Source organism: Hippopotamus amphibius, chromosome 17, assembly GCF_030028045.1.
Source record: "Hippopotamus amphibius kiboko isolate mHipAmp2 chromosome 17, mHipAmp2.hap2, whole genome shotgun sequence".
Taxonomy (NCBI): domain Eukaryota; kingdom Metazoa; phylum Chordata; class Mammalia; order Artiodactyla; family Hippopotamidae; genus Hippopotamus; species Hippopotamus amphibius.
This window is the reverse complement of record NC_080202.1, coordinates 34,744,965-34,759,661: the sequence shown is the minus strand read 5'-3', so window position 1 is coordinate 34,759,661 and position 14,697 is coordinate 34,744,965. Positions and strand designations below refer to the sequence as shown.

At 38.8% G+C, this 14,697-nt stretch overlaps 1 protein-coding gene across 2 annotated transcripts in view; it reads left to right on the top strand.

Annotated features, from left to right (window-relative positions):
* UTP18 (UTP18 small subunit processome component) overlaps nt 1–14,697 on the top strand; it is a 49,971-nt gene that overhangs the window by 20,330 nt on the left and 14,944 nt on the right. For both annotated transcript variants that reach the window (XM_057715504.1, XM_057715503.1), the window contains exons 6-10: nt 2,083–2,208; nt 2,309–2,483; nt 7,843–7,943; nt 8,234–8,324; nt 10,618–10,741. In XM_057715504.1, coding sequence (XP_057571487.1) covers nt 2,083–2,208; nt 2,309–2,483; nt 7,843–7,943; nt 8,234–8,324; nt 10,618–10,741 — 617 coding nt within the window. The remainder of the gene's footprint in view (nt 1–2,082; nt 2,209–2,308; nt 2,484–7,842; nt 7,944–8,233; nt 8,325–10,617; nt 10,742–14,697) is intronic.

The window sequence follows — 14,697 nt, the reverse complement described above, 5'->3', positions numbered from 1 at the left end:
AAGAGTGCTGCAATAAACATTATGGTACAAGTTTCTTTTGGGATTATGGTTTTCTTTGGGTATATGCCCAGCAGTGAGATTACTGGATCATATGGTAGTTCTATTTGTAGTTTTTTAAGGAACCTCCAAATTGTTTTCCATAGTGGCTGTACCAACTTACAGTCCCACCAACAGTGCAGGAGAGTTCCTTTTTCTCCACACCCTCTCCAACATTTGTTGTTTCCAGATTTTGTGATGATGGCCATTCTGATCGGTGTGAGGTGATACCTCATTGTAGCTTTGACTTGCATTTCTCTGATGATTAGTGATGTTGAGCATCTTTTCATGTGTTTGTTAGCCATCTGTATGTCTTCTTTGGAGAAATGTCTATTTAGGTCTTCTGCCCATTTGTGGATTGGGTTATTTGCTTTTTTGGTATTAAGCTTCATGAGTTGCTTGTATATTTTGGAGGTTAATCCTTTGTCCGTTGTTTCATAGGCAATTATTTTTTCCCACTCTGAGGGTTTCCTTTTAGGCTTGTTAATGGTTTCTTTTGCTGTGCAAAAGCTTTTAAGTTTCATGAGGTCCCATTTGTTTATTCTTGATTTTATTTCCATGATTCTAGGAGGTGGGTCAAAAAGGATCTTGCTTTGATGGATGTCATAGAGTGTTCTGCCTATGTTTTCCTCTAGGAGTTTTATAGTGTGTGGCCTTACATGTAGGTGTTTAATCCATTTTGAGTTTATTTTTGTGTATGGTGTTAGGAAGTGTTCTAATTTCATTCTTTTACATGTTGCTGTCCAATTTTCCCAGCACCACTTATTGAAGAGGCTGTCTTTTTTCCATTGTATACTCGTGCCTCCTTTGTCAAAGATAAGGTGCCCATATGTGTTTGGGCTTACTTCTGAGTTCTCTATTCTATTCCATTGATCTATATTTCTATTTTTGTGCCAGTACCATACTGTCTTGATCACTATGGCCTTGTAGTATAGTTTGAAGTCAGGGAGCCTGATTGCACCAACTCCATTTTTCCTTCTCAAGATTGCTTTGGCTCTTTAGGGTCTTTTGCGTTTCCATACAAATCGTAAGATTTCTTGCTCTAGTTCTGTGAAAAATGCCATTGGTAATTTGATAGGGATTGCATTGAATCTGTAAATTGCTTTGGGTAGAGCAGTCATTTTCACGATGTTGATTCTTCCAATCCAGGAACATGGTATATCTCTCCATCTGTTTGTGTCGTCTTTGATTTCTTTCATCAATGTCTTAAAGTTTCCTCGTACAGATCTTTTTGCAGGTTTATTCCTAGGTATTTTATTCTTTTTGTTGCAATGATGAATGGGAGAGTTTCCTTAATTTCTTTCTGCTCTTCCATTGTTAGTGTATAGGAATGCAAGAGATTTCTGTGCATTAATTTTGTATCCTGCTACTTTACTAAACTCATCAATTAGTGCTAGCAGTTTTCTGGTTGTTTGTTTTTTTAATGGTCTTTTTTGCTGTACATGGGCTTTCTCTGGTTGCGGCAAGAGGAGGCTACTCTTCGTTATGGTGTGCGGGCTTCTCATTATGGTGGCTTCTCTTGTTGAGGAACGTGGACTCTAGGTGTGTGGGCTTCAGTAGTTGCGGCACATGGGCTCAATAGCTGTGGCTCACACAGGCTCAGTAGTTGTGGTGCATGGGCTTAGTTGCTCCACGTCATGTCGGATCTTCTTGGAGCAGGGATCAAACCTATGTCCCCTACATTGGCAGGTGGATTCTTAACCACTGCGTCACCAGGGAAGTCCCCAGAATAGGAGTTTTAAGTAAAATATCCACAGAAGTAAAAGTCTCCTAACTCAAATGGGAGTATCTTGGGGAAATGACTATATACTAGTGTTCTGAGACCTTAACGATTTAATCCCCTACTTTGAAATATGGTAAAAATGGATTCTTATATAGGAAAACACTATACTAGAATACTAGTTTGTAGGAGAGTTGTGGTCTTCTGGTTACTATTCCGATGCACTTTCTTCTGCATTGTAAACTACTTTATAATGTCTTCATGCTTTAAAGAAAATAATGTTAACCCATTTGAATTGATAAAATTCCGGCTTTATTTTTCCATAGATGAAGAACTGCCAACATGCTAATGCTGAACGTCCTACTACTGCTCGAATCTCATCTGTGCAGTTCCATCCTCGTGCACAGGTTGTGATGGTCGCTGGACTAGATAATGCTGTGTCACTATTTCAGGTATGCTTTTTTAAATGAAGACTTGTAGTGAAAAGTGTTTACAATCAGCATACGTGGTCTGTGGAAATAATCAAAAGGAATATTTTGTATTTCCTTATAGGTGGATGGAAAAGCAAATCCTAAAATTCAGAGCATCTATTTGGAAAAGTTTCCAATCTTTAAGGCCTGTTTTAGTGCTAATGGAGAAGAGGTTTTAGCCACAAGTACTCATAGCAAGGTTCTTTATGTCTATGATATGCTGGCTGGAAAGCTAATTCCTGTGCATCAAGTAAGAGGTAAGTTTTCGAATTGAACATATAGCTGACACCCACCCCTTCTTCCCCTCAGCTCGCAGCTGAGTTTGTTTAACAGCATTTACAACCACTTTTTTTCCTCCCAATAGAATATTTATTTTTTAATTTTGTGTTTTTGAATTTTAAAAATTTATTTATTTATTTTGGCTGTGTTGGGTCTTTGTGGCTGCACAGGCTTTTCTCTAGCTGTGGAGAGTGGGGGCTACTCCTTGTTGCAGTGTGCGGACTTCTCATTGTGGTGGCTTCTCTTCTTGCAGATCACAGGCTTCAGTGGTTGTGACTCTCGGGCTCTAGAGTGCAGGCTCAGTAGTTGTGGTGCACGGGCTTAGTTGCTCTGTAGCATGTGGAATCTTCCTGGACCAGGCATCGAACCCGTGTCCCCTGCATTGGAAGGCGGATTCTTAACCACTGAGCAACCAGGGAAATCCTCCAACCGGGTTTTTTAATTTATCTACTTACGCTTTAAATCAATGTTTCTCAAGCATTAACATGCATATAAAATCACCTGGGGATCTTGTTAAAATACAGACTCTGATTTCGTTGTTCTGAGGTGGGCCTGATTCTGCATTTCTAACAAGTTCTCAGATGCTGCTGATGCTGCTGGTGCATAGATTTCCCTTTGAGTCTCCCTTTGAGTTGGAAAACCTTAAACTGTCTCCCCATATTGAAACAGAAAACAACGTATGTACTCTGGTTCTTCCTTGCCTTGCATCCTCTTGGGAAAAGCAAACCAGGGGTGGCTGAGATCCATTAGTTAGTGATGTGTATTGTGGATCCGCTGATGTGTAGGGGTTTGTATCTGATTACCAGCTTCTTCTAAGACATGGCATTAACCTTTGCCTTTTAATATTTTTCCTTCTCTTTCCTCAATAAGCATAACTTGGTAATAATGTCATGGTAAATCAAATGTGTTTCTTTTAGTGGTGTTATGTTATTGAATATAATTCTCAGTCTTGTTATAAAACACTACTAATAACTCAAGAAATTAATTAAGGACAGTAAAACAAGGGGGAAAATTGCTGACAGGTTAGGCTATGCAAGCTTTATGTGTATGTGAGCACTTGGTTGTCATAAATGCAAGTCTGAAAAATGGAGAATTCAGAATTGATGCATTCTGAAGAATTCTGTGTTATGGTTCCTTCCACTGTCAGGGCTTATAACTGTGGGGTCCATGGACTCTCAGAATTCAGGGGTCCGTGAAGTTGGATAGGAAGAACATTACCTCTTTATTTTCACTGACCTCTAACTGAAATTTAGCATTTTCTTCAGTTATACAAGTTTTAAACAACCATTATTTTGAGAAGGGTATCATACACTTCACCAGACTGGCACTCAGAAAGGTTAAGAGCCACAGATTACTAGTTCACACTCCAGAAGCAGTTTCTGTTGCATGATTTAGAAGGACAGTTTGTTTGTTTGTTTGTTTGTTTATTTATTTGTCTGTCTATCTACCTATCTACCTACCTACCTATACCTACCTTACCTACCTACCTGCCTGGGCCAGGTCTTACTTGGGCATGCAGGGTCTTAATTGCCACATGCGGAATCTTTAGTTGCAGCATGCGAGATCTTTAGTTGTGGCATGTAGGATCTAGTTCCCTGACCAGGGATTGAACCCAGACCCCCTGCATTGAGAGCACGGAGTCTTAACCACTGGACCATCAGGCAGGTCCCTAGAAGAGAAAGACAGTTCTTAAGGGAACTGTCTTGTTCTAGGTAAACACAAGGAATTTGACCATTTGGGAATCAAGTTAGTCTGTCAGGCAGCCATTTTGATATACAGGCATTTTGACCATTTACATGGTCATTGATGAGCCTCATTTTTCTCTTTCTGTAAACTCAAGGGTTCTAAAACATTTTTTAGAAACACATGAAAAAGTACCTGCCACTTGGTAAATGCTCAGTCATTGGTAACTGTTGCCATTGTTAAGAAGAGCATATAATCTATCTGATCACAATCAGTCCACTTCCCTTCCAGTGGAATTTGGCTCTATTCTAATTAAATTGGCCATTCTTTTTCTTATCAGTTGCTCAGCAGTTGACCTGAAAATCTTATTCCTGTGACTTCTCTGGCGGTCCAGAAGTTAAGACTCCGTGCTTCCAATGAAGGGGGCGTGGGTTCGATCCCTGGTTGGGGAACTAAGATGCCACATGCTGCAAGAGGCTGCCAAAAAGAAAAGAAATCTCATTCCATAATCTATAGAAACATTTATATCTGATATCTATAAAGCTCTGTATCTTCTTTCTCAAGGCCGTATTATAAATTATATCTGGCTTCTATTTTGAAAGGTCCAGCTTTTGTAAAAAGCAATTGTAATATTGATATTAGCATTTCACCATTCTGTCTTCCAGGTCACTTATTCGTCCTTCTGCCTCAGTTAATCTGCTATTGGTTCCTTCTACTGTATTTTTCATTTCAGTTATTGTGTTGCATATCTCTGTTTGTTTGTTCTTTAATTCTTCTAGGTCTTTGGTAAACTTTTCTTGCAACTTTTCCATCTTCGCATCCAGTCTTTTTTCAAAGTCCTGGATCATCTTCACCATCATTATTCTGAATTCTTTTTCCGGAAGAGTGCCTATCTCCTCTTCATTTAGTTGTTTTTGTGGTGTTTTATCTTGTCCCTTCAACTGGTACAAAGTCTTTTGCCTTTTCATTTTCTCTGTCTTTCTGTGGATGTGATTTTCAGTTCCACAAGATGAAATAGTGCTGATACTGCTTGATTCTGCTGTCTGCCCTCTTTTGAAGGAAGCTGTGCAGGAGGCTCCTGGGTGCCTCCTCATGGGAGGGACTGATGGTGGGTTGGGCTGGGTGGGTGGAGCTCAGTGACACTTTAATCTGCTTGTCTGCCAATGGGTGGGGCTGTGTTCCCACCTTGTTTGATGTTTGGCCTGAGGCGACCCAGCACTGGAGCTTACAGGCTCTTTGGTGGAGCTAATGGTGGACTCTACAAGGGCTCACGCCAATGAGCACTTCTCAGAACCCCTGCTGCCAGTGCCCCTGTCTCCTCGGTGAGCCACAGCTGCCCGCCGCCTCTGCAGGCAACCCTCCAACACCAGCAGGTAGGTCTGGTTCAGTCTCCTATGGGGTCACTGCTCCTTCCCCCTGGGTCCTGGTGAGCACACTTTTTTGTGTGCCCTCCAAGAGTGGAGTCTCGGATTCCCCCAGTCCTGTGGAGGTCCTGTAGTCAAATCCTGCTGGCTTGCAAAGTCTGATTCTCTGGGGATTCCTCCTCCCGTTGCTGGACCACCAGGTTAGGAAGCCTGACGTGGGGCTCAGAACCCTCAGGACTTCTGTGGTTTAAGTGTTCTCCAGCTTGTGAGTCACCCACCCAGCATTTATGGGATTTGATTTTAACGCGATCGCGCCCCTCCTACCGTCTCATTGTGGCTTCTCCTTTGTCTCTGGATGTGGGTTTTTTTTTTTAGTGAGTTCCAGTGTGTTTCTGTTGATGGTTGTTCAGCAGTTAGTTGTAATTCCGATGCTCTTGCAAGAGGGGGTGAGCACACGTCCTCCTACTCCGCCATCTTGATTCTTCTCCGATATTAGCATTTCTTATAACTAATTTTTTGTGGAGTTAAAAGCAAGATGCTATGTACATGTAACTGGTATAATACACTGTAAGCTTTGGGTAAAAATATGGTTGCCTTTCTTATTTTTCCAATTAATTGATAAACCTACTGTTTGTCCTTATTTGTTGGAAGTTTAGTATTTTCTTCTTGAAAACAACCCTCTCTCCTGAATTACCCCAAACAACAGGCTTACTCAGGTCAAAAATGTAAGGTCTTTCACTGTGGGCAGTGAGCAGTGGACTGTGTAAAGAGTTCTCTGGCATTTTGCCTCTGTTGCTGCGATCCTGGGTTTGTGTTCACACTGGTCCTGCAACAGTATGAGGTTAAGTTTGTTTCCTGTTGCCCTTGTGACACCTGTGCAGTCTGCAGTCCTCCATGACTGTGGTGATGCCCAGCTTTGGGCTTCAGGGTGAACACTTTGAGTTCTCTCTTGCGTTGCCACTTTCTGATACTGTGCTCTTAGGAGTGGGTCTGGAGGGGTTTCCAGCTGTAGTCCCAAACTGTGCTAGAGCTAACTCCCTTCCCTGCTTCATCGTGTAATGATAATTTCCCTATGTTTGGAGCCGTTTCTGTGTGCTGTAGTCAGTATATAATGTTTGCCCAAAGTTTGGGATAAATATTACCCTTAGTAGGACTAGAGTCATTGTGAGGAAGATTGGTCATCTCTAGCAGAAGTAACCCTAGTGATTGGAAATATGTGTCTGGGCTGATCGCAATCAAGGAAGCTAGGGTGTAGACTCTTGGTGGGGAGTGGGAGGTCCAGTTTTGTAGTATTGTGAACCATTTACACAAAGACTGTTAATAGTGCAGAGATGGTCTGTGGGACCTTTAACCATCATCTTCCTGTGGGGGGGCACAAGAACTCTTCATTGCATTTTTCTAAATTCTTTTTTCTGATTAATATTTTAACTTCACAACTTAAATTTGTTTTAATAATTTTTTTTTTTTTTGACTAAACGATACATTCACATGGTGCAAAAATCCAGTACGTACAAATGAGTAGTGAAAATCCTCTTCTCTCTGTCACCTTGGCCAGTTACTTCCCTTCACTGGGAGTGTAGCTAGTTATTCTTATGTATCCTTTCTATTAGGCAGCTTGTTAATGGGAAAGTTGGCTCTCTAAGCAATTTAATATCAGAAGGGGTCTCCTGCATAGTCAGTATGAGCCTTTTAGGCATGGGAAAGGAACATGTCCCATTATAAATAAGTAAATTGACTCTCTGGTCTATATACTTGGCTCATGTGATTTGGTTACAGGAATCTTGAGAAGCTAATCAACCCTTTGAGTACACTACTGACACGTGGTGTGGTTTTTTTCCTTTTTGGATCCACAAAGTTAAGAATTAGAGTCCCATTCATCATGGGATGTTTAGTAGATGGCTAGCAACTAGTTTCTACATGTTACTATGTTTTAGCTGTCTTTGTGGCAGTGTATTTCCCTTCTGGTGATGAGCCTTGTGACAGAGAAGCTTAATTTATCCTTTTAGTTAATTACAGGTATTACTGTTTACATTTAGAAAATTAGTCAGTAAGTTTACTGGTTGGAGAGCTGAATCTCTGGCCTACAATTAAAATGGTGACTGTTAACCAAGACAAAGAACAGAAGTTTGCTAAGCATTTTGTAGTGGCCTTATATTTGGGTCATACTCAGTGATGCATGGGGTCAGACTTATTCAGAGTCTGAGCCTGTGTTTTATTTAAGAAACTCTCAATTGTCAGTGAAAGCTTTATTGTGAACTTTTAATCCTTATTGATTCATCTCCTTTCTTAGGTTTGAAGGAGAAGATAGTGAGGAGCTTCGAAGTCTCCCGAGATGGGTCCTTTTTGCTTATAAATGGTGTTGCTGGATATTTTCACTTGCTGTCAATGAAGGTGAACCATTATTAGCTGTTGCTTGTTCTTCTAGGGTGAGACATGAGTGTAGGGATAGTCTTGAACCGTAACTCATGGTGTCCTTCAATCTGCCTCTCAAGTAGAGGAACATAGTGGGACTTAGGGAGAAGTTGTGGGCAGTTGGGGAAGAACTTATTTTTTGAGTATAGGGAAAAACAAAAGTTGAGTAGGTGCTACAAAAAAGAGAAGTAGATTGTTTTTATTCTATACGTTGTGATTCTTCTTTGCAGCTCTAACAATTCACTAAGTAATATTCATTATTCTTTCAGACTAAAGAGCTAATCAGTAGTATGAAAATTAATGGAAGGATTGCAGCATCCACATTCTCTTCAGATAGTAAGAAAGTATATGCATCTTCAGGTAAGTTAAGTTAATGACAAAATGATCTGAAGCTTCTTTGATGCTTTGGATGTTTTTAAATATCAACTTTAACCAAAACTGGATTTGATTTTAGAGTTTTTTGTGTTAGTAAGAAAATCATTTTTATTTTTAAAAGTCACGTTTCATTGCTGTTTGCCATCTCATTTACTAATTAGTAATGGTGAAGGGTTAGATGGGAAGAAAGTGCATATTTAGAAGATGATTCACTCTGAGACTTTCTTACTTTCTTTTTGAAAGTTACTTAGAATCATACTTCTTTTCTTTTAGTCCATTTTGACTTGGATAATGTTTGGAATTTTCTTCATTGTTGAGTGAAAATAGTTCTAATCTCATTCTGACATTTCTGTAGTAGTACTGACCCAAGTCTTTATCATTCCTGACAGTCTCTAATCTTGTGCTTTTCTGCGGGCCTTTCTGACTGTTCAGTGACTCTACTCCTTTTCCTAAAGGATCTCAGGGGCCATCACAAGTTCATCGTAGCTCATGCTGTTTGGTAGTGGGAGGCATTAGAGTGGTTCTGCCAGTGAGTAGTATTGTTCAATCTATTCAAAAACTCCTTTTTTTAAAAAGGATTGTTTAGCATTGACTTTAATTTTTGGTTTGGTTTTGGGGCAGAATCAAACTTTCACAAGGTTTAGTTACATTTGTATGTTTTTAATCAAATAGTATAAGAACGTCAGTAGCATCCATATTCCCTGTTAATTAATATACTAGGTTTTCTGAGGGGTTAGGAATAAATATTGGTTCAGAGTAATGGTGTTCCTAATGAAATGGCCCTTGGATCCTGGGAGAGTCAGAGATGCGGAGAAGAGTTGGAGGGTCAGCAGAGGTACTGAGATTTGGTTATATGAATTGGATGTAGATGTTAAATATTTACACATTTGGTCAGTACCATAAGAAGAAAGGTCCTAAAATCAGAGGAGGAGTAATCAAAAGTTGAGCCTTGGTAAGTTAGGCATTACCTGTATTTTGATTTGTGGTCTCCCCCCTCCCCTTCCTCCTCCTTTCCTTCTTCTGTAAGGAGTCATTTATGTGATTGGCATCAGATTGTTCATTTTTATTGTTTTATATATATAAAGAATATTTTGATAGGAGTGTTGAAGAAAGAATTTACCTTTTATCTTTTCAACTTAACCAGTTTTTTCTTTTTGTTTTCTCCTGGACTAATTACTGCTTCTTTTGCCTTAAGTCACCATCAACTTATGACCGTCTAATACGCTTGCTTTCTAGATGGTCTTCCTGCCCTTGATCCCTTCCATTCCCATTTTAGCCTGTTGCTAGCTAGACCAGTCTTTAAACACTTTCCTTTATTGTACCATTACCCTACAGACAAACATAAAGGTTTTAAAATTTGAGCCTATTAAATTTTTTCTAAATATGTATTTTACTTCTGTCTGACTTAAACCCTTATGCCAGCCTGGAAAATTTTCTTTGTTAATGAAATAGTTGAAACAGTGAGACTCACTGAATTCTTATTGGAAGAATCATAGTATAGGAGGGTGAACATTAGAGCAATATCCACAGAAATGAAAGAGATGAAATAGATGAGTAGGGGCCACCTTTGAGATGGGTATAGGGTCATCATACAAATCTATAATGGGTGTGAGGAAGACGATGATCATCAGTACTGAGTGTGTAGGAGAGAGAAAAAAGAATAAGGACTGGTTTCGGCAATAGATGGCCATTTCTATCATGAAAATATTTTTGTTCTCATCAGATTTAATATCCTTTATCTTTCACACATTCTGCCTTCTCTAAACTGTTTGTGCTTATTACAATAAATTGTGCATACCTCCTTAATTAAATTATAAATTCCTTTTGGTCTGGATCAGTTCATTCTTCACTTCTTTCTACTCTGTCATCAACCTCATCATCAGTTTGGTTTCTGAATCACCTAGCCTTACATGTTAGGTACTCTCATACCTGTTGATAGATGTTGGAAGACCCTTGCCTGTGGGTTTTTTGTTTTGTCAGATTTTGCTCCAATAATTTAATTGAGTGAAATATAAAAACTTTTTCTAAAAGCTCAACTCATGCCAAGAGTTTGTGATTTTCCCTGTAAATCTAGAGATATTGTTTATTAATGACTGATGAGGATGTAGTTTTCTATATATGGAAATGTATACAAGAAGCATTTTTAGGCTAGTTTTCTAGACCTAGAACATTTATAGTAGGTCTTAATTTGCAATACCTTATACTGTTAGGGAGGGACTTGCCTTTCAAGTTTAAAACAAATTAACCAAACCTTTTTTTTTTTGACTCTTTCATTCAGGGGATGGGGAAGTTTATGTTTGGGATGTGAACTCTAGGAAGTGCCTTAACAGATTTGTTGATGAAGGCAGTTTATATGGATTAAGCATTGCCACATCTAGGAATGGACAGTATGTGGCTTGTGGGTAAGTAAACAGAGGTTCTGGTAACCTTTAATCACTTTTTGCTAATGAGAAAATATTAAAGAATTGAATATACTTGGTGGTGCTTGAATAGTTCTGTTTATAGACTGTTTAGTAATATGAAATCAATAAGCCTAGGTCTTTTATAGTCTTAATATTTGTTAATATTTGTGTTTAATAATATTAATGGCAGTTTTTTGTCTCTTTAGCAAAGAAAATACTGGACTGCCTTATTATGGTATTTTTTCTTATGTTTGGAAATATTTGATTTTAAGTCTTAAAGATACTTTTTTTTATAATTAATTAATTTATTTATTTATTTTATTGGCTGCATTGGGTCTTTTTTGCTGTGCGCAGGCTTTCTTTTAGTTGCAGTGAGTGGGGGCTACTCTTCCGTGTGGTGCGCGGGCTCCTCATTGCCGTGGCCTCTCTTGTTGCGGAGCATGGGCTCAAGGCGTGTGGGCCTCAGTAGTTGCAGCACATGGGCTCAATAGTTGTGGCTCACGAGCTCTAAAGCGCAGGCTCAGTAGTTGTGGCACATGGGCTTAGTTGCTCCATGGCATGTGGGATCTTCCTGGAGCAGGGATCGAACCCGTGTCCCTGCATTGGCAGGCGGATTCTTAACCACTGCGCCACCTAGGAAGCCCTAAGTCTTAAAGATACTTAAAGCATTTTTTCCTTTGTCTAGTTAGGTGGTATAAACCAAAAACATGTTTTTTGGGAATGTGGCTGTTAGTATTATAGAGACTTTGAAAATATTATCTTGAACATGTTATTGTATCATTGCTGAAAAAAATGGTTATTACAGTGGGGGAAAGATGGCTTTATTATCCTACTTGATTTTAAAGATGCATGGTGGGAGGAGGAGCAATTGGATACTTAACCTGTATTCTAAATGATTTTACCTACCAAATCACGCTAATCAGCACCTATAAATTTAGAACTTCCATAAGTCAATCTTTATGACTTTCTTAGACTAAACGCAATTGATCCATAAAGAGATTTCAGCCCAAATTCCCTCCTGGGAGATTCAGTGGGTCTTGCTGTCATAGCATACTCACCACTTTTTCTTCACTTCAAAGGTTAATTATGTCCCCTGCATTGGCAGGCAGATTCTTAAATCCGCCAGGGAAGTCCCTCTATCACTTTTTATTAATCCCCTTTGAAGGGCCCAAAGAGGAAAGAATCTGATATATTAGTCATTTAAACTCATTTGATTTTAATTGCCTTTCAGAAAGTGTAATTGAATTCTGATGTGCTTAGTCAAAGACCATTATTAGGTTTTTATTGTTAAACCTGTAAAGAAAAGCCTTAACCCTTGTTAGAGGAATTTCTCATGTTATCAGGCAGGTTGGAGAAGAGTTATTGGTGGCAGAATCAGGGCAGAGGTAGAAGAAATTGAACTCACTTAGCTGATTGACTGGCTGCTCTTTCCCTTCTTTCCACCTCCCTCTCTCACCCCTCTCCAGGTACTGGTGTGAAATTCCTTCCTAGCCTTTGCTGCTGGGAATTAACTCCTCCCTTGATCTCAAAATTCATCTGATAGTGTCCGTTCACTCTTCTCAGTGTCCTGGCATAAAGTGGATGATTTCGATTTACAGCTTTGCTCTGATAGGGAAATAGGGAAACCAAAAATATTGTAAATACAGAGGTCTTTAAGTTTACAGTATCTTTTTTTATGGCTTTGGTTAATATAAGGATTGCTACATACTTTTAGAAAGTTTTGATGTTGTACGATAATTTGTACAACATCAGTATTAGGACATACTTGGGAAATCATTCTGGACTAAGCCCTCCTTATAGGGGGGGTGGGGGGGCTGATGCTCTGAAGTGTTCTGTAAGACATAACTGAAATCATTGATAAGGAGAGTTAAGGAGAGTTCTTGAAGCCTGCAGTCTTACTTTTCCAGGTGCAGTGCCTTCCTCGCTCCACTGGGCAGAATCTGTAGTTAAGTTGTATCTTTGCTGCATCTTCTGATTATGCAGTAGTGTGTTTTGTGACTTCCTATCTGGTCTAAAAGTCAGTCAGTAAAAAACAAAAAAACAAAAAACATAAAACAAAAACAAATCAAAACAAAATTTGAATGCTGCCTATGTATTACAAAGCACTGTATATTGAAGAATGGGAAAGAGTTGAGACCTGGCATATTCTCTCCTTTGCATGTGACAGCCCTTTGAATACGTAGACCTCAGAAGATAGCTCACTAAATTCAGGTGGCCCCATAAGGTGACTTGTAGAATCCCCTCTATTTTGTTGCTGTTGCTTTATTTTCTCTGCTTTACAGTGAAGAAGTTAGGAACATCTTGTGCTACAGTCATGGAACATCAGTAGCTTGGGCTCCTGCCTTTACTGAGAGTGTGCAAACTCTAAACCACTTTGGGTTCTTTGCATTTTGAGAACTGTTGTTCAAAGCCATAAAAAAAACCTATTTTTGTATTTTCTAATCAAAGTTCTATCAGGTAATTAGATATTTGCTGACTTTAGTCTTCATTACCTTCTTAAAAATACACAAATTGATTGTCTTTGTACTAGTTTCCATCTAAAAGTTTGAAACTATGCTGTGAATAATAATTACAATAATATGAATAGCAAATTTTTTCAGCATTTACTATGTGCCAAGCACTATAAATACACATAGCTATATATGTATATTGTGTGTGTGTGTGTATATATATATATATATGTAAACTACAAATATATGTATGTGTGAATGTAAATATGTATGTAAACATTTCTTCATATCTAATCTAATTCTCATTTCCTACTACATGATGTTAGTGCTATGATCTCTACTTTGCAGGTGGGGAAGCTGAGGCACTGTAAGTTAAGTAACTTGGATAGGGTCACACAGATAGTAAGTGGTAGAGCCAAGGTTATAACTCAAATAGTCTGGCTCCAAAGCCTGAGCTTTTAACCTTTAAAAAAAATTTTTTTGTTTTTTTTCTTCTTTTTATTTATTTATTTATTTATATTTTTTTGGCACACGGGCTTAGTTGCTCCACGGCATGTGGGATCTTCCTGGAGCTAGGATCGAACCCGTGACCTCTGCATAGGCAGGCAGATTCTTAACCACTGCGCCACCTAGGAAGCCCCTTTTTCTTCTTTTTAACAATTTTATTGAAGTACAGTTGGTTTACAATGGTGTGTTAATTTCTGCTGTACAGCAGAGTGATTCAGTTATACATATATATTTTTCATATTCTTTTCCATTATGGTTTGTCACGGGATATTGAATATAGTTCCCTGTGCTATACAGTAGGACATTGTTTATTCATCCTGTGTATAATAGTTTACATCTGCTACTCCTAAATTCCCAGTCCTTCCCCCCCGCCCCCCGACCCCAGCAACCACAAATCTGGGCTGTATATCTGTGAATCTGTTTCTGTTTCGTAGATACGTTCATTTCTGTCGTATTTTAGATTCCATATATAAGTGATATCCTATGGTATTTGTCTTTCTTTTTCTGACTTCACTAAGTATGGTAATCTCTCGGTCCATCCATGTTGCCGTAAATGGCATTATTTCATTCTTTCTTTATGGCTGAGTAATATTCCATTGAATATTAACTATATACCACATCCGTATCCATTCATCTGTCAGTGGGCATTTAGGTTGCTTCTGTGTCTTGCTTATTGTATATAGTGCTGCTCATAGCATTGGGGGTGCATGTATCTTTTTGAATTATAGTTTTGTGTGGATTGTTTTATTCTATTGACGTATAGTTGATGTGCAATATTATGTAAGTTACAGGTGTACAAAAGAGTGATTCACAGTTTTAAAGTTTATACTCCATTTGTAGTTATTATAAAATACTGGTTATATTTCCTGTGTTCTATGATGTATCCTAGTAGCTTATTTTATACATAATAGTTTCTACCTCTTAGACCCCCTACCCCAATGTTGCCCCTCCGCCTTCCCTCTCTGCACTGGTAACCACTGGTTTGTTCTCTGTATCTGT